We start from the raw sequence: 20,208 nt of genomic DNA on the forward strand, positions 1-20,208 counted from the left end.
TTTTCTTGCAAAAGAGGCAGCTCTGACAGGAGAGATAGTGATGGAGACTGAATCTCTGGAAGCTGTACCAATTAAGATTGTTGAGAATAAGGTGATATCATTCAGTGAGGAGCAGATGAAAGATCAGTTCATCATTGAATGCAAGAACAATATAACACATCCATTTGTTTGTGAAAATGGAGTGGTGTGTTATGAAAAAGATGGAAACTTATTACCAGTTGTACCAAAACACTTGCAAATGGAGTTCACTCGTTTTAACCATGAAAGTCTGGGTCATTTGGGTCAACAGAAGTTGATGGAAGTCCTTAAAGGAAAATTTTTCTGGACTTCCATGGAATTGACTGTACAACGAGTTGTTCAGTCATGTCTTGTTTGTGCTCAAGTGAATCCAAGGCCGAAAGGACAGAAACCTCCACTTCTGAGGATTGCACCTGCAGAGGGGGCGTGGGCATCTTTACAAATAGACTATATCGGACCTCTAGCTGCCGGTAAGAATGGTCTTAAATATGCCTTAGTTGTGGTGGATGTTTTCTCTAAATGGGTGGAACTGGTTCCGGTCCGGAAAGACGATGCTTTATCTACGGCTAGAGCATTGGTGAATCATGTCTTTTGTACATGGGGGATCCCGAAGTTAATATCTTCTGACCGAGGTAGCCATTTTACTGGCAAAGTTATGCAAGCTGTATGTTCAATCTTAGGTATACAACAACGATTCCATGTGCCTTATCATCCACAGTCAGCAGGGATTGTTGAAAGGATGAACAGAACGATTAAGTCCAGAATTGCCAAAATGTTATTGGACAGAGGTAATACGTGGGTTGATGCAATACCTTTTGTACTGATGAGTATCAGAGGGTCAAGCTCTTCAACTACACAGTTTACTCCGTTTGAATTGATGACAGGTAGGAAAATGCCTCTGGTGTTTCCTAATGAACCATTTTTGTCGACACCACAGAAAGATGCCATAGCAAGAACTAAATGGCTACAGTTACTCCAAGAGAATCTGGAAACGATTCTACCGCATGCAGCATCTAGAATGCAGCGCATGGTACCTCCTCATTCTTCTAAATTTGTAAAGGGAGCTTTTGTAATGATAAAAACCTTTAGGAAGAGTGGACCTTGGGAAAGTAACTGGGAAGGTCCTTTTGAAATCATTGACACAATGGGTCAGGTTATGATCCTAGTTCAAAGAACAGCTAAGACGACTAAAAATAAGCGTAGACAGCATAAGTTATGGATACATGTTGATCAGTGCAAACTGTATGTACCTGATTAATGATACTGCTTGTCTTTACAGGTCAAACCTCTCAGAAGTAAAATGACGAATAAAAGTCATCTCCGGACGGAGCGAAATCTTCAAGAGGGAAGTCGATGTCTACAGGATGTGAAGAAGAGGTGTTTCCTAACACCAATATTTCTTATATTATCCATATGTACGATATATGAAGTACATCATTATTCTTCTAAACGATCTGCAAGCGAATTCAAGGAACCAACTCAGAAGGAACTGATCTCACGCAAATCTAGAGAAGTTACCATCGTTGATGATTTGTTGGATACAGGAGACATTGATACTGCCAATGACTTAGTGGGGAATCTTTGTGTGGGATATGAAGCTACATGTTGTGTAGAAATCCATTTTGAACATAATGCCACCATAGAAATGAATATAAAGGCAGGACCTAAGACTGGGTTTACACAGTTTCAGGGTAACTACATACACAATAATCAATCAGGAACATGGGAGTGTACTCCAACAGGAACCATATTTTGGGGTTTTAGAGTTAAAGGGGAAGAACCACCACGATTTTCAGGGGATATTAATAATCATATGTTAGCAAAAGGTAAAAGAGTTGGATCCGGGGAGAAAATCTTATACAAATCTTCAAATTACATACTTTACCTGGTTCCAAAGGATCTTCTTATATCGGAAGATGAAAAAGATTGGGCAAAGGTATGGAATTGGCAGATGGTTAAAGGAAATGCCCTCGTAACGATTAATCTCAAATTTATAGCAACTAACAAAATAGCACCTGAAGTCAGAGTAAGTCCAGTTAACATCAGAGTTCAAGAACACACAGAACCAATAGAATTACAATGTGGGACCAGATTACCACTACCTAGTGACACAACATTAACATGGTCAAAAGGGAGAATTCCCTTAGGTAGGTTTGTCAACAGACTTACTGGTGTAATTCACAATGGTCAAACTGGAAGTGTTAGCTGGGACGGACAATATCTTATGTTTCGTCAGGAACATCTTTCCCAGGAAGATTCAGGTCTATATGAATGTTGTGCTATAAAGGGAGATACATATAGGCATTGTGATACAGCGAATGTAAATGTATGGTCTCCTAAGGATAATAAGTGTACTGACACAAGGGTCAAACCATCTAATCCATTTCAAATTAACCATTTCCAAACCAAGCCTTTGTTACGGAATGGATCGTTTGCCATCATTGTTTGGACATTTAATATCACTGATTGGAAAATATCTTCCACTTATCCCCAGTGTAAACCACATCTTCATAACATGGAAGAGGGCTTAGCACAGTGGTTCGGACAACATGCAACTAAAACCACCAAAAAGAGACGAGGAGCAGTAGAAGGAATTCTAGGAGGTTTGGGAACCATAGGAAGTTTGGTCAATACTATGGACATTAATACCCTGAAAACAGATTTGAGTTCCATAGGATATATTGGTAATAAAGGAGTAGCAGTACAAAAAGGGTTGAACCAGCTCGTTGAAAGTATGATTCTAGATACAGCCAAAGTATTGGGATCCTCAGTGTCTCATCTTCAGGAGGTTTCACTTGGATTAATAGAAAGTCAAGAAGAGACGCAAGTCTCCAGGGCTTGTCTAGAGATCCAAGTGGAGTACTCAACTAACCTAAAGATGATCACTCAGGCTTTGCAAGGTGGCATCGTACCTTTAGGTCTATTGAAAAATTTACCCGAACGTTATGGCTTCAGCTTAAGACACATGGAGTTATGGGTAAATAAGTGGAACGGCTGTGATGAAGAGGTTTGTATTGGCACCTCATTAATACCAATAACTGGGAACGAACAGTCACTCATTCCTGTCACAGTATTAGGTATTCCTGTTAGTGATACACAGGTCATTCTCTATCACTTACAATACACACAGTTTGTAGTTGAGGGGGATGATTTGGTACAATTAGACTTATCATCATGTCTGCACTTTGATTCTAAGATCATTTGTTTAATGGGTCAAGACAAGGTTATCCATCATTCTTGCTATCACAATCAGACATCATGCCAGGCAAGAATTGAGACGGTGACATCAATCAATGATCTTGTAACTCAGGTAGAATTAAGGAAAATCTGTTTCCAGGTGATGTTGGAGGAGGAAGTGGTAACAGCATTTTTTAGCACTTGTATCCATAGAGAGACTTTATCTAGAGGATTATATTGTATGGAAGGCGATGTAAAAGCCATAGAGATACAGGGGGAAAAGATCAGTGTAACGTCTCTCCCTACAGAACATCTCAGGGCGTTACCGATACAACTAAATCTTACTCAGGTAAATCAGTTCCCTTGGCAGCAATGGACTGAGGAGATAAAGAAGGATAAAGGGCTATTGGAAATGTTACAGAAACAATTACAGAATGCTGATATTACTTTCCAACACCAACAGGGCCAATTGGAACAAATCCGACATGAATGGGATCAGATGTCAGGGTATAGTTGGTGGAAAAACTTAAAGAAATCTGTAAATATGTGGTCGAAAACTTCTGTGAATTCTGCTGCAGGAAACATATTATCTAATCCTATTGTTATTATTTCTATTCTTGTATTATTATGTATTATTTATCAAATATTCCTGATGTATAGAATGAAAAAATTGTATAACAAGGTAAAATTAGAGGTAAACAAAGGAGACAATATAATAAGAGAAATGGTGAAGAGAATACAAAATACTAAGTCTGTAAACAATTTGGAACAAGTTATACCACAAGCCAAGCAAAATAATACGATCCATGACAAAGTGTGACATGCGGTGACGGATGAATGTGATACGAATGTGATACGAATGGAGGAATGAATGGGTTTGCATGAAAATTTTATGCTTGGAAATTATCTCCAAAGCATAAAGAGGGGGAAATGTAAAAAACTAATAACCTGTAACCCCATCTATAACATCTAACCTTATTAATGGCTGAATGGATCATATTATCTTTGGCATTAGTGGAATCAAATTATTATCATCCAAGATATATCTACACTGTATTCCAGTCTCATTCTCTTCTCCACTCTCATATTGAGTATAGGGCTGAACTCTCACCTAGTAATTTCTTGACCTCCAAAATGGTGGATGACTGGAAGTCCTAATATGGTCGTGTCTAAATGGTCACGTGGGTAATGTATGGATCATAGTGAGATATAGCTACGTGTCCAGCTTGACCAATCCACTTGGAGCTTTGCCAGTATACCATTTTTGGGATATAAGTTGTACTGGGTGTAACCATATTTGGGCATAAGTGTATATATTTTCCCGGTCAGGAGAGTATATAGACTTAGAAGGTTAGTTGGTTGGGGGGTCTTTTTGTATACCATCTTTCAAGAGAAGCCTCCACGCACATCTGGGGTTTGTTAGCCCCCACCTCAGGAATTCACCCAAGGAAGTTCTTTGTTCTCAAGCCAAATCTTCAGTCACCATTGGAGAGACGAGATCCCCATCATTTTTGGGACTCTGAGACTTGAACCACAGAGACATTCTAAGACATTTGTAAGACTATTGCCTTATTTCTCTTATGATTGATATCCTGCTTATATGATATTTGTACCTCCTTTGGTGAAGAATTAAACCCACCATATTTTTACCTACAAGTTTTCTTTTGCCGTCCTGGATCATTCAAATTTCCCTCCAAAGCACACTTTTCCTTCTTTTTTAAACCTCATCCTTATTACAGTGATGTTTTCCATTCATGAAATATGTTATTGCTTCAAAATAACTATACTATCATCTGGTCATTGTATAAAACATTTTTACTGTTCATAAAATAAAACAAGTTGCAGAGCTTAAGTTTATACTTTAGGACATAAAAGGTTTCTAGGAAAAAGATATAAAACAGGTTCTACTACTTTGAGACTATGCTGAGGCCTCTCACACAAGGATAATTAAACATAGGTCTGGGAGCTTCTTAGAAACATGCATGAATGAACTCTATTGTTCAGAAGCAGCATCAAGTAACTGTAGACAAATCCTGTCTATACAAGCAAAACTGCAGAAAATAAAACAGAGGCATATGGAAAATGCTAGAAAAATCCCAGTCATGTTATGACAACATACATGTACGACACTGCGTCCACATTCTGAGTAACTAAGTAAGGGGATATGTCAGCTGCAATTCATGTTCAAAACTGCTGACAGTGTTAGATAGCTGGTACATTTAATATACAGATGGATATATGAAAGGTACAATGTGTTTTCTGACCTAACAGCCATCGAACAGTGTCAGCAGTTTGGAACATGAATTGCAGCTAACAGATAATGCCTTTATTTATATAGCGCCAACTTATTAGATAGCCCATTAGGTCCTCCAATCTAAATTCAAAATCCACTTATCTGAATGTTTTGGTGTGTGCAGTAATCACGCAGAAAACCCAAGCAAACACAGGAGGAACATAGTAAAATTTGTTATAAAGATAAGACAACTTTTTTGTAAGATTTCATAATTTAATAAAATTTATAGCTGGTCATGTTGTAGCTTCATGCATGAACCATATACTGTATTAAGAAAAGTGGATCCCATTCCCTGCGATCAGGAAAACAAGACACTTTTCTGATATCACAAGACTGGATCAGATTGTGCCCTTAGCTGTACATATGCTGCTCATCTAAAGAGTCATAATATGGCCCTGTGTAGACAATTCCAGAATTCAGTAATGTGACCATTCCCGCATCTTGTGGTGTTGTGATCACAGTCAATCATGGGTTTCTCTAAGCAGCTGACTGACTCAAAAAGGGTAACAGATATTTAGGATCTTCCTGTTTTCAATCACCACTGTCAAGAATTACACATTATTAGTTACTGTTGAAGTGAGATCTTATAGATCAAAAGTTTCTGATGGTACTGCCTCTGGAATGGCCAGGAAGGTAAAGCTAAAATCTATATATCACTGTTAAACATCTGCAGGAAAGTCAAGCTGCCAAATGTCTACCTCAAGAGGAAACCTTGCCTGTGATGTGTTCACATTAGTAAATGTCTCCAGTATGCCACCTAACGCTTAGATAAGCCAGAGGCATTTTAAATATCAAGTATTGTGTTTAAATAAATCAAAAGAGTTGAATATGTTCTGAAAGATGTGTCTGGCACAAAAAGGAAGAAATAACATATCGACAGGTGTTAAAAGGAACTAATTTAAAAGGAATTACTAATAGACACTTATTATAGGAAACGCACCTATATTTCCCTGCACCTACTACAGCATGGTATGTTCAGGTCTGTGTAAAGTTGGTGATGTCACGTCACATAAACTACCGACTCCTGCTGCTCCAGTCTGTCCCTCCGCTGCAGCAGGAGTTGACAGTTTATGTGACGTGACATCACCAACTTTACACAGACCTGAACACGCCATGCTGTAGTAAGTGCAGGGAAAATGCACTATAGGTGAGTTTCCCACAATAAGTGCAAATTAGTTGCTAAAATTAAAATTATTTTCCCTGGACTTCTCTTTTAAGCATGAGTTCCGCCTCCTTATACCCTGGGAGGGATGCTCGTCTGGACAGAAATCTCATGAACTTGAAGGCCAAGTCAACACTATGATTTATTGTCATGTTCCTCAAACTATTTTTCAACTACAATGGAAATAACCCAAACAGAGACAAAAATTACATTCTCTTCATTGACTCCCATCACCCAACGGAGGTGAACATAGCTGTCATATGCAATAGGAAATTTCTTAAAGAGTCACTGTCGTTAAATTATTTAGTCCAGGCGATTTTAAGAAACTTTGTAATTGGGTTTATTAGTCAAATATGCCATTATCTGCATGTAAAAAGCCTTTTCCGAGGTCCCCCCTCCTCTCTTTTCTGTCATCCACTCCTCAGAATCAGGAAATCTCGACTGTTTTTTCATCAGTCGGATCTGTCTGGTCTATGAAGAAGGAAGGAACGAGATTAGCGGGCAGCTGAGAGCCTAGAACAAAGGATTGCTCAGAGAGGAGGCTATTCAGAGCCCTAATTAGAGGTCAGAGAGGTCCCTGGTGACTGTCAGAGGAGAGAGCCTGCGATGTGAATGTAAATTAACTCTTTGTTGTCCTGTTTTGCTGCTTTTACTTTCTCTCTCCATAGGAAAACCATGAAGACAGGGGGAGAGCTTCAAACTGCTTTTTCATGATAAAAATTCATTTTTCGGCTAATAAACCCAATTACAAAGTTTCTTAAAATCGCCTGGACTATTGATTTCTGCAATAAAAATTTTAACAACAGTGACACTTTAACGCATAAAGCAAATGTAGTATAAAAACAGCCATATTCAAATCTTCTGTCATTTGTGTTAATTTTACATTGGATCAATGTATATCAGACTTAAAAGCAGCACAAAAAAAGCAGATAATTTGTGACTTACATTCTTTTCCAAGAAAGAAGGAATAGAAACAAAGGTGGTTTATGCTCAGATACAGCCAGCCCTGACGTGGCACTCTACCCTTCCAGCAGCAGCAAGAGTAAAAAGTGATCAGCTTTTCAGCTTCTGGGAAGTTAAACCTGCTCTCAAATTTTACCAGTCCTTCTCGAAATTTTTCCGGATCCTCCTCTTGCTCTGCTAATCTGCTACTAGTCTCTTCCGCAATAAGACCCTAGGATTAAGGGGAAAAAAACACACACAGAGTGAACTCTTTCAACCCACAGCAATTTGCCAGAAAACTATACAGCAACATGTTATATACATATTGAATTAAAGTAGTCATTAGGTTTTACCTTAATCTTTCCCTTTACGAAATTAGCTATGTCATCTTTGTTATCAAACACTGAAAGAGTGTGAAGCAAATTTTGTTCTAACCATTCCCAGTGTTGGAGAATCTCTTCCATTGTGGCCCCTGGTGAAATAGAACATACACTCTATTACTACTATCTATATATGGTCTATAAAATAAAACATCAACCAGTAAATGACTTAGAAAAGCTGCCATCATAATTTTATCCAGCCACTTTAAGGCTATGTTCACATACAGTATTTTAGTCTGAATTTTTGCATTTCGATTATAATTTTGCCCTGTCTGTTCCCCTCCTGATTTTGGCTACAAATACCCACCAAAATACTACTGAAGTGTCTACACAAAAGCAAAAAAAAAAAAACTTCAAATAGGAATAGTATTTGTGTCCCTTTCATTTTCTTTCCAGAAAGACAGCCAGCTGGCTAAGAACTTACCAAACAGGAAAATCTAGAAAAGGGAACACAATTACAAAATGACAATGTCCACTAAATAAAAAAAAATAGAATAATTTCAATGCCTACCCTTAAGAAAATACACAAGTAATAACAAAGGGAAGATCTCACCCCGTACAACAGTAAGGCCACTGTGTGCCTACAGCTTATATGTAGATCAAATGAAGCTCATTAAAAGGAGTGTATATTTTTTAATAAATGTGCTCAGGGTCGAGACTGGCTAAGAGGGCAACTCCATGTGCTGACCCTGAACCTGGAACTGCCCCAGTGAATTCTGTGAGAACAGAAGCAGTGGAAGCAAGGAAGGCAGGTATAGCCCTTTTTTAGTCTATTTTTCTATTTTAAAAAGAACCTAAGAACAATTATAAAAAAAAAAAAATAATAAAAATAATACACCTCAGAATATGTCTTATCAGATTAGTGCTTGAAACATTTCACTATCTTTTTATTTTATCAATATATTTTTGTAGGTGAGGTCTTTAGACCTGGACACAGTATTCCAGATGTGGTCTCACTAGAGTTCTACAAAACGGGATCACAATCTTCCCTAAATCCTTCTCTTCTTAAGTGTTTACTAACAATACTGCAGATATGATATTATGGTTTTTTTACATTTGGAAACCATATACTGCCATATCCATTGTTTTGACTGATTATCCAAGAAAGCTATATTTATATATTAAAGCACTTTATCTTTTAGTAATAGAAAGTTCTTCATCTGTAGCCAGATAAATCAGCACAGATACCAGTGTTACACACTACAATAAGCAGGATGAACAGTCAGGTGCTCTGTCTAATAATCTATATTAATCAGGAAGTTTTCATGCAAAGCTCCGGTTATAATCAATATGAGATCTGCAGAAGAGACTTCCTGGTTCATACAGATGCCTGGGAGACGGCAACATCTTCTAGACATGCCATTACATGATTATGTTTTCTATTGATGTTTTACACATGAACCAATGCTGTACACTATAACAGATAAATGAGGTTAGCATCAGGAATACAGAAATTGCACAGAGGTAGATGAGAATTACTGCCACAATCAATAAAGAAGACAGGATGTTCAGAGAACGCTGTAGTGATTAAGAAAAAAAAAACTCCCAACGTATGTGGAAAGCGACTTTTATAGAGTATGGCTGCAGAAGGGTGCTTTAATTTAGCTGAAAAGTCATGACTGGCATTGGATTATGATGACTTTGTCATACTGAACCCAGAAAGTCTTTGCTGAACTACTGACCATGAAGTTGTTAGTACACAATTATCTGTCCTTCTTAATATAAGGGGACCAGCCACAGCCAGGAAGCACAGCCTCATTCCATACAATGACCTCACTCTGGTGGACCACAACATCCCACTCCATAAAGTTTTCGATGCTTGGGTTCTTCACAGAGACAGTTTGGAACATATTGTGTTCAGCAACCAAGGATTCAAACTGCAGAACCTGACAAACTAACTGTCCCATTATATCATATAATGTCCCCACAGACTAAGCATAAATGGTCACATACAGACTGAGCATATAATGAGGCTTATACACTGAGCTTATCACTCAAATAATCAATCTATGGGACATATACCACACTGAGTACTCATTTGGGGCCAAACACTAAGCAGTGATCTGTATAGGTAGCTGCTTACTGTCAACACACACCCACTTGCTGGGCATAGTGCCCTGGATCCTGCCCAACAAGGAAGGGGTTAAATAGAGATTTAAAGCATCACCATGGCTGATATCGGCCGATAATCGTTCCATGGAATAGAAGGCAACGATTAGCCGACATCGTTCATGTCAGCTGATCGTTGCGTCGTTTGTTTTTCAAGCATGTTAAAAAACAAACGACTGGGATAGCAGCAATCTGCTGCCGTCGCTCCGTGGAATAGAAGCTGCGGCAGCAGACTGCCACTATCCTCTATGGGCTGCCCGGACCATCTAGTGATCACCTGGGCAGCCCCCTGCACCTCCCTGCCGCTCCTCATAGTCACCTCGTGGAATAGGGGCTTAAGCAGTGATCTGATCTATACAGATTGCTGCTTACTGGAGAGGAGCAGGACACCTGTCAAAATGACGGTTGTTTTGCTTCTCCATGCTGTGTATTCAGCTGTAATGCAGCCTCTAGTGACCATCACATGAATATGCAAGGTCTGGCACACAGGAGCAGAGAGGAGTGAAAGGAACCTTCTTAAAAGAGGGGTATAACACATATAGATTTGATGTAGAGATCACATATATAACTTTATCAATAAAGACTGTCCAAAATCTGTATATGCCATGAGGAATTAGATAAGATCCTTCAAAAACCATGCCAGAAGCTGGTGTCTGGCTATGCATTATGTTTACAGCAGGTTATAGCAGAAAAAGGTGCTCTGCTATGTACTAAATATGCTTGTCATGAAGGGGTTGAATAATTATGAGACTTAAATAGTTGGTAATAGTAGCATTTTGTGTTGAATTTAGAAAAACCACTTGCTATATATTAGTTGTGTTGCACCATTTAGACATTTCAATGTATTTTGATTGATTTGCAGTGGGGGGGTTGAATATTTTTGATTACAAATACAATAGCTTTAGACATGAATGCTTTCAATGTCAGTATATTTCCTAGAAATACAGAAAGCAGCCTCTATTTTTAGAGGCTTAAATTAGTGACTGGGTCAGTGGCTGTAAACACTGCACACAACACTGTTATTCTTGGTTACCTTATCATCCACTGTCATGCAGGCACACAGCATGCTTTGGATGCAGGCAGTGAAACTCACCAATTGCTAGGGCCCAGTATACCTCTGACTCACCACAAGCGATGCTTGAGTAAACTTGCGACCCAGGGACCTGAAGTAGTATGCGAAATGGGGCAACTCGAGCATTGGAATCCAGTACAGCATCCAGGGCACCCACCAGGCGACCTATTAATAAAAACAGTAAAGACTATCCTTAGAAATTGATAAAAACTCTTGCAACATAAATAACATCCTATTTTTTTACACTTATTAACAGGAAGAAATTCAGGGAACAAGTTATCAATAGATTGTGTGTAAAATTGGCACAAATGTTTCAGCTATCACTTATTTGCCCAATAAGGTGCCCCTTTTCCTGTATTTTGACAGTGTTGCTTTAAAATCAGCAACTTTTTTACAATAATTTTCTGGGGAAATCATTAGTAAATCCGCCCTCTTTCTCAGTCTTTACAGAAAATACTTCAACACAACAAATTCTTTATTACATGATCATTACACAAGTATGTCTGAAGACACACAAATAAAGATATATATGTCCATGTATTTTTCCTAGGAAACTAGCATTAGTAAATGTTGGTATACAGGTAAGCCCAATAGGACAAATAGGTAACATACAAAGGCTTCTTTGCAGGCCTATTTGTTTATCCACAGAGACTGCGGGTGTAGAAAAGCAAGCTCTCTTCTGTAAATAGCATGTTCATGGCATGTTCTCCATACTAAAATGCAGGAGACTCAGCAGACAAAGAACAGAATACATTAAAAGGGGTAGTTCAGCAAAAAAAAAAAAAAAGATATTTCAAATCGACTTGTGCCAGAGATTTACAATTTACTTCTATTAAAAAAAAATTCCAGAACATATCAGCTGGTGTATGTCCTGCAGAAAGTTGTGTATTCTTTCCATTCTGAAGAGCAGGAGAAATTCTCTATGGGGATTTGAGCTAGTAAGTACTAAACAACTTGAGATTTTTTATCACAAGCAAATTACAAATCTCTGGCACTTTCTAGCACCAGTTGATTTGAAAGATTTTAAGTGCCCAGATCACAGCTCAGCTTACAGCTCTAGTGAAATGAAATCTGGTCCCACTTCATTTCTATCCGAGGTACCACTTTATTTCTTAGGCTAGGAGCACATTTTATTTGGTTATAAATTTGGAGGAGGTCTTCATAGGTCCAAATAAAGTTCACACATAGCAGGAATTTCTGCAACGCTCCCATTCATTTGAAAGAGCTTATGTTAATAGTTAATATTGTATTGTTGTACACACTTTGAGTTGTAAAGTCCATTTTCACATGCATATACAGAGTCTGTGATGCTGCCTTTACAGCAGATTTTGCTGTACTTTTGGTCACTGCAATGGGCAACATAATCTGAAAGAAACTACAATTTCTTCCACACTTTCTGGGTGAGCTTTTGTGAAACCCCTTTCACTTGCGCTGTACCAAAGAATCCTTACTGTAGTGGTCGGGATCAGCCTCGGCCCACCAGAGGAATGGTGGAGAACACAATGCTGCAGTGGAAGTGGAATTCTCAGTACCAAGGTGTGATTTAAAGAATCTTTATGCCCAAGAATCACACATAGAAATAGACATCTTAGGCTGGGTTCACACTGCGTCTAAAGTATCCATTTTTAAATGGTTACCGTACACAAAAATGTGGTCAACCACATTTTTTTGCATGCTAAAAAACACACCTGTCTTGATGCAACTTTTTTTATTTTTTTTATAATTGAAGCCAAAAGAAAAACGTATCTAAACGGATTGCACTTAATTGCGTCTGTTGTTGCACATATGTTAAACGGAGTGCAAAAACGCAGTGTGAACCCAGCCTTAACTATGTTACGCAATAACATTTCCATATTTCTATATTCCTACAAAAAAACATGCTGTGAAATCCCAAACATCCCAACTCATTTGGAGAATGGCATTTTGCTTTCTGTATCAGAAGCTTCCAAGTCATTTGTAAGCCACACTACAACACACAGCTATTTTCAGCTCTGTGTAATTTATACTGCAAAAAGATTCCCTTCTATTTACTGAGTAATACAATCAGCCTGGAGTCTGCCAGCCACATGACTGACTGGTGAGGTATGACTCTATATCTACATAACGCACCAAATCACAGGGCCCTGGGCAAGATGGCACTGGCCTAGTAATACACGCAGCCTGCTCCTCCTGACCACAGCAAAGTTCTTTTATCTCAATGCTGTTATCTGTATTACCAACTGAATTATCACATCAGACTAGGGATGCACGATGCACCGGAATATCGATACTACTATCGATATTTCAGGCAAAAAAACGGTTCGGTACCAGGATTCCCTGGTATTCGATACTTTATGTTAAGCTGCGCAATAGCGCAGCATAATAGAGTATAGTTAAAGGGAACCAATCACACTAAAATTGGGCATAAAGGTAAGGAAACAGGCTGATACATCAGCCAGCATGCTTCCTAACCATCCCCCTTTCCCCCCACCGTCCCATGAACATTCAGCCCGCAAAGTTAGTTTAATCGTGTCCCGCACTCTATGCAAATTACCATACAAGTAGTCACGGTGGGCGGGACGGCTGTTCGAGTAGTCACGGTGGGCGGGGTCTTCGTCAAGTAGTCACTGGGTCCTGGGCCGGCTCCTGCGCTGTAATCACTCGGGGGGCGGCATTGCACGTCGGCCACGCTGACGTCTTTACTAAGCTGCGCATGCGCAGTACAGTGGGTGAAGCCGCTGCTGTACTACGCCGCGCAAGCACAGTACAGCAGCGTCTTCTGAGGCTGCACTGCGCATGCGAAGCTTAGTAAAGACGTCGGCGTGGCCGACGTGCAATGCCGCCCCCCGAGTGACGTCACCAGGCGCCGCTTTACAACACGCCCGAAGGGGCGTGATTACAGCGCAGGTATTGAGTATCGAAATAAAAAAGTTGGTATTGGTATCGAACTTAAAATTCTGGTATCTTGACATCACTACATCAGACAAGGCCTGAGCGCTTTTGGGAAAAAATGTAAATAGATTTTTTTTTATTTATGTTTTGTTTTTTTGTTTTTAATTAAAGGGAAACTAACATGAGGTTAGAAGACTATCTGTTGTTATGTTTCCATAGCGCAGAGAAAGAAGGTAATGCATTTTTGTTATATCGTCACTTCAGTTTAATTAATATGTAAATTAGAAGATGAGACTACAGCCCTCGCCAGCCAATCCCTTCTCGTGAATATTTACCCGGAGTAATAACACTGCAGAGGGAGGCAGACGCCAGGTTGGATTGGTGCAGTAGACCCACCCTTAGTATAGGAAAAACCACCCAATTTAAATATTAAACTGAAGATTTTATGCAAATGGCGCAGAACATGACAGTAAGAAGCTTAAAATAATAAATGTCTTAGCACTGGTAATACATGGAACGATTTTTCGGTGATTATCGTCCCGTGTCCTATGGCCCAAAGGGTCCATTTACACAGAAAGATTATCTGACAGATTTTCTGCCAAAGATTTGAAGCCAAAGCCAGAAACAGACTATAAACAGAGATCAGGTCATAAAGGAAAGCCTGAGATTTCCCCTCTTTTCAAATCCATTCCTGGCTTTGGCTTCAGATAATCTGTCAGATAATCTTTCTGTGTAAATGGACCCTTAGGGCCCTATTCCACCGGACGATTATCGTTAGCATAATCGTTAACGATTAACGATCTCAAACGACCGCTATTGCGAAAGACCTGAAAACGTTCACTCATTTCCATGGAACGATAATCGTTACTTATGATCGTAATTGCGATCGTTTCTTCTTCCGTATTTCTTCGCTATTGCGTTCGTATCTATTGCGAACGACCGAACGATGTCTTATTCAATGCGAACGATTTGCGAACGTTTTGCGAACGAGCAACGATAAAAATAGGTCCAGGTCTTATAAAGCGATCAACGATTTCTCGTTCGGTCGTTAATCGTTACTGCATTTCAACCGAACGATTATCGTTTAGATTCGAACGATTTAACGATAATCTGAACGATAATCGTCCGGTGGAATAGGGCCCTTACACTAACAAGCTGCCTAGTAGTCCATGCCTCTCCCACGGCCCAATAGGCAGACACTGTATGGTATATTCCTATCTCAACTACCATACTTATACATGTAAGGCTCATCAAATTAAATCTTTTTGCAAATACATTATCTAAACAAACATGTCTCCCCTTACTGTTGATATTTTCCTCCCCTTACTGGCCACTACTACAATGGGAGGTTAGGAGCGGCATATCAGAAGGAGACAAGTTTATTAAATGAATTTATTTGCAAAAAATATTTCAAGTAACAAGTCCTACATACAGGGGAATAACACTTTAATTGGCCAACCTAACGTAAGACCTCCACTAAGCAGGCTAGAAGACATTTGTCCACCAATGGTGACCCCCTTTGGTAGTCTTAGAGAGAAGATGAACCAATGCAACAAGCTATTTTCTTGTCATCTTTTTGTTTGTAAAGTTTCTTGACTCTTGAAACTGTTTTTGCTGGAAAAAAGATTACACTAACATTACTTATGTCAAAAGTAAAAAAAAAAACAAAAAAAACACACCAGTGAAGATGGGACGTTAGAACCAGGACAGATTAAGTGTTTGTTCTCTAAAGTAAGGTATTGTATGTGGACTTGGATACTATTTGAGGAGTAAAAATACCACAGGAAATTGAACACTGCGAGTTACTTCCTTATTCAGAGCTGGAGAATAATAAGACAGCAGACATTTGGACTTTGTGTATATACTGAGCTTATAAAGAGAAAAAGGCGTAGCGGAATAAGTGAAAAAGTCTAAGGAAACATATGAAATAACAGTTTAAAGGGGAAATATCAGCAGGTTAGACGTATCTAACCTGCTGATGTGTGTCTACTGCACAGGAGACGCTGAGGAGGAAGGTAAGAGACATGCAGATCAGTGCTATGGGGGCGGGGCAGTGCTCCTAATTGGTGCCCCAGTGCCTGGCGCCAAGGGAAAAGGTAAGAGACATACCTTCCTCCTCAGTGTCTCCTAGATATGTCCAACCTGCTGATTGCTTCACTTAAAGGTGAACTCATTACAAACAAGCGGCATGTTTATGAGCCCAATAACATGCTGTATATGCCACCATATCTCCATGGTGGTACTTGCATACTGGGAACATACCAGAAACACCAGACATGACCTGCTGTTTTGGAGATGAACTGAACTTTGGCCCTAATTAAAGTATGTCAAGTCCTTATAAGGGTTATCATGTAAAATACATGTTCAATAATCCCCCCTACTACTCCTAGAGACTAACATCTGTTCCATACTTGTTATAATCATAATCAGTCTCCTTCCCTTGGTCTGCTGCCTTCTGCTCAAGACACAGAAAACTGTGTCTGAGCCATTCTCTCCATCTCTGCTCTACTCTTTTCCACTCTGTTTGGGGAAGCTCATGTAAATAGGGTCCATGGCTGTCTGTCACTGCACTCTATGATGCTGGAAGGGTTTATCATAGTGAGGTCACCAGCAACTTGACCTCAGAGGGGCCACCCAGCATCACAGAGTGCATAGACAGCTGGCCAGGGATACTGTTTACATGAGCGTCTTCTAAGGGAGGAGGGAGAAGGGAGTTCAGAGCACAACTGAAAGAGCAGCTCAGACAGTTTTCTGTGTCTTCTGAGCAGAAGGCAGCAGTCCAGTACTTAGGGAAGGAGGCTGAGAACATAACAACAAGTATGAAACAGATTGTCACGGAGGGAGGGGGGATGATTGAACATGTATATTACTGGATATCTCCTTTAAAGGGGTTGGTCACTTTATAGTAAAATAGTTTAGTGTACAGTATTAGTAACTATACTCACTGTATATACTGACAGCAGCTCCCTGTGTACCTCACAGAGCTAAATTTAGACTCTCCTCTTCCAGGCTGTGTTACCCTGCTCTGCGGTGAGTCTGTCCGGGCATCAATGAGCCGGAAAAGTCGGCAGGAGCGTGGACAGGTAATGTATTAGACCAGCAGCAGTGGGTAAAGTAGGTGGTGGTTAACAGTACAGCGTATTGCTGAAGAATTTGTTGCGAAACTCACAGCATAAAATTCGCCGCAATACTGTACGTGTGAAGGCACCCTTAAAGGTGATGTCCAGCATTAGACAACTTTTAATATATTGCTGGTATATAAAAAAAACAAAAAAAGTCTATGCTTACCCTCCCCTCTCCCTCTGGTGTCCAACGCTGATCACAGCCATCTCCACTTCACAGACTAAATTGTCTCATGAGTGACAGCCCGCCCAGCCAATCACTGGCCGCAGTGCTGTCCCCTCTCAGTCAGTGATTCCAAGCACTATTTCTGCACATGTCTTACATGAACAACCGGTAAAATGTTCTGTAAAGGTTTCATACTACAGTTTCTTCTTATATGCAATAGGACAGGACAAAATTGTAGTTAGGGTTCCATTAATTATGTGTTATTATGGCACCGGGTATAAGTTTTATAGCAGCTATTACAATAGGTTTCCCAAATAAAAGGTCTGTTTTCTATTTGCCACCAATAATGCACAGGACATCCGCTTTAGGAATGGTTTGTTTCTGCCATCTGATTTGACGTTTCTGTATCTAGCCACAGAAGAACATGAAAGTGCCCTGGAAGCAGTCTTTCATGCCTGTGGTCACATAATGGAGGCAGTCAGGTTCATTGTGCTCAGCACAATAAAGAGAACACTACAGTCATAATGGAAATCCCAGTCCAAAGTAAAATCTGGTTTAAAAACCATACACACATTAAAGTCTACAATGCATGAATGACACTTCACTGCACACCAGTAAAGTCGCTCTGTTCTGAAATCTCTACAATTGGCAGTAATCAAAAGCTGCAGAGTGTCTCCAACGCAAATTATGTCACCTTCCCCGACCGCTATCAAAATGACTTATAGCTGATGGTAAAAGGGTACTATCAGCCATCTCTAGAAAGTAAACAACTGCACTCCAGGAAAAGCTATGGTCGACACTAGGAAAGTGTCACGTGCTTGGTATCAACATATAGAATACTGTCCTTCAGCTAACTATATCTACTGTAATCATACAGGAAAGTCTTGTCTCTTACAGTGCAGCATATCCTATGCACACAGGTTACAAGAATCTCTGTTGCAGACGTTTTATGCCATTTTCTTGCTGATGTTTTTACATCAAAAAACACTTTACATAAAAAAACACTTTACAAATAACCACAGCTATTCTGCGGCCACAAAAAAAACATCGCATGCAAATGTACTCTAAGGGAACATCTACTATATCACAGCAGATTTCATGCTGCAAGTTTTTCCCACTGAAATCCCCTCCGAATCTGACTACCATTAACACCTATGGGACTTTATTCTTGCAGCGGAGAGAATGGAGTGCCACAGCGTTGTAAAACTTCAGATATTGTGCAGCTGTTACATTAAAAAATAAAGAAATCATTGTTATCTGTCCACGCCACCCCGATGCCCTGCTGCAGTGTCTTTGGGTTCCCGACTCACTGACAGCCTGCTTAGCCAATTTACAGCTGTGGTGGGGGACCAGGTATTGCTGCAGGACAGCAGTGGGCGAGCGCGGACAAGTAAGGTTGTAACAGCAGCACAATATCTAAGGGTGCAAACACACACAGCAGATACGCAGCAGATTTGGTGGTGCAGATTTGATGCTGTGTTCAGTTATTTAGATCTAATCTGCTGCGTATCTGCTGCGTATTTGCTGCATATCGCAGCAGTAAATACGCAGCGTATATGCCGTGTGTGTTTGTACCCTAAGACTTTAAAACATTATGGAACTCCATTCTCGTGGCAGAATGAAACCGAGAAACGAGAAATTTACATTGAAAAATCCGCTGTGATACAACACATAAGAACATACCTGAAAGGGCCATTTACACCGAAAGGATCTGCAGCAGATTTGATGCGGTGTTCTATCATTTAATTAAATTGATATCTGCAGCATCAAGTCTGTTGCAGTTCCTATTAAGGGTACAAACACAAACACCGTATACGCAGCAGATCTGCAGCAGATTTGATGCTGTGTTCAGTTATTTAGATCTAATCTGCTGCGTATTTGTTGCGTATTTGCTGCGTATCGCAGCAGTAAATACGCTGCGTATACGGTGTGTGTGTTTATACCCTGAAGGGTTTTTCTGGTATTCAGTAAATAAACAAAAAATTATATATAATGAAAAATTCTGTAAACTCCGAAACATAAAACAAGTGGTTCTTAATTAACCTTTTTTTTCCTTTTATTAGAAGGATCCCTGATGCTTAATTTATTATGGATGGATTCCCCTATCCCCACTTCTGCATCACAACTGCTGTTAAAAAACTAAACTAAAATAATATTATAATTATGTTTATTTTTATTAATATTATTATTATTATTATTATTAATTGGATTATTAATTGGAATGGCACATGCCATTGGATTCTGCCTAATACATAAGGTCTCTGAATATGGAATCTCTCTGCTCAGAATTCCCCAGATTTTTAAAACCAGGGTTTTTTTTTTTCTAAGAATGACCCACAGATAGCCTTTTCACAGTAAAGACATTAAAGGGGTTTTCCAGTACTGCAAAAACATTGCCACTTTCTTCCAGAGACAGCCTCTCTCTTGTCTCCAGGTTGGGTGTAGGTTTTGTACTCAGTTCCATTGAAGTGAATGGAGCTTAATTGCAAACCACATCTGAACTGGAGACAAGAGTGCTGCTGTCTTTGGAAGAAAGTGGTCATGTTTTTGTAGCGCTGGATAACCCCTTTAAATAATGTGGAGCCTTGATGTAAACAAATTATGCAGCCAGCAACTTGGCTCCGTACATTGTTTAGTAGTGGTGCTAGGCTACTGCAGTGCAGTGCCCATTTGCTTCAATGGAAGCTGCACTGTTTCCGTGACCACGTCTCAGTATGCAAAAGACTGGTAAAACATGTACAGACAAAAGTGGCTGAAGTCAAAACTCAAAGTTTGATGTGAAGAACAAAAGAGCACTTCACTGTGTATGGGGACCTTAAGAAACGTTTCTCAAAACCAAGCTGCATAACTGGACGGGAACCACCCTTACTCCGGGGAGCTTGCTTACAACTTTTTC

At 39.7% G+C, this 20,208-nt stretch overlaps 1 protein-coding gene across 2 annotated transcripts in view; it reads right to left on the bottom strand.

The window, feature by feature from the left end:
• The window catches only part of TBC1D8 (TBC1 domain family member 8), a 72,318-nt gene that overhangs the window by 31,997 nt on the left and 20,113 nt on the right, over window positions 1–20,208 (bottom strand). For both annotated transcript variants that reach the window (XM_069970970.1, XM_069970969.1), the window contains 3 exons: window positions 11,208–11,318; window positions 7,946–8,064; window positions 7,596–7,824 (listed from right to left, as the gene is read on the bottom strand). In XM_069970970.1, coding sequence (XP_069827071.1) covers window positions 7,596–7,824; window positions 7,946–8,064; window positions 11,208–11,318 — 459 coding nt within the window. The remainder of the gene's footprint in view (window positions 1–7,595; window positions 7,825–7,945; window positions 8,065–11,207; window positions 11,319–20,208) is intronic.

This window comes from Dendropsophus ebraccatus, chromosome 5 (assembly GCF_027789765.1).
Source record: "Dendropsophus ebraccatus isolate aDenEbr1 chromosome 5, aDenEbr1.pat, whole genome shotgun sequence".
NCBI classification, from domain to species: Eukaryota; Metazoa; Chordata; class Amphibia; order Anura; family Hylidae; genus Dendropsophus; species Dendropsophus ebraccatus.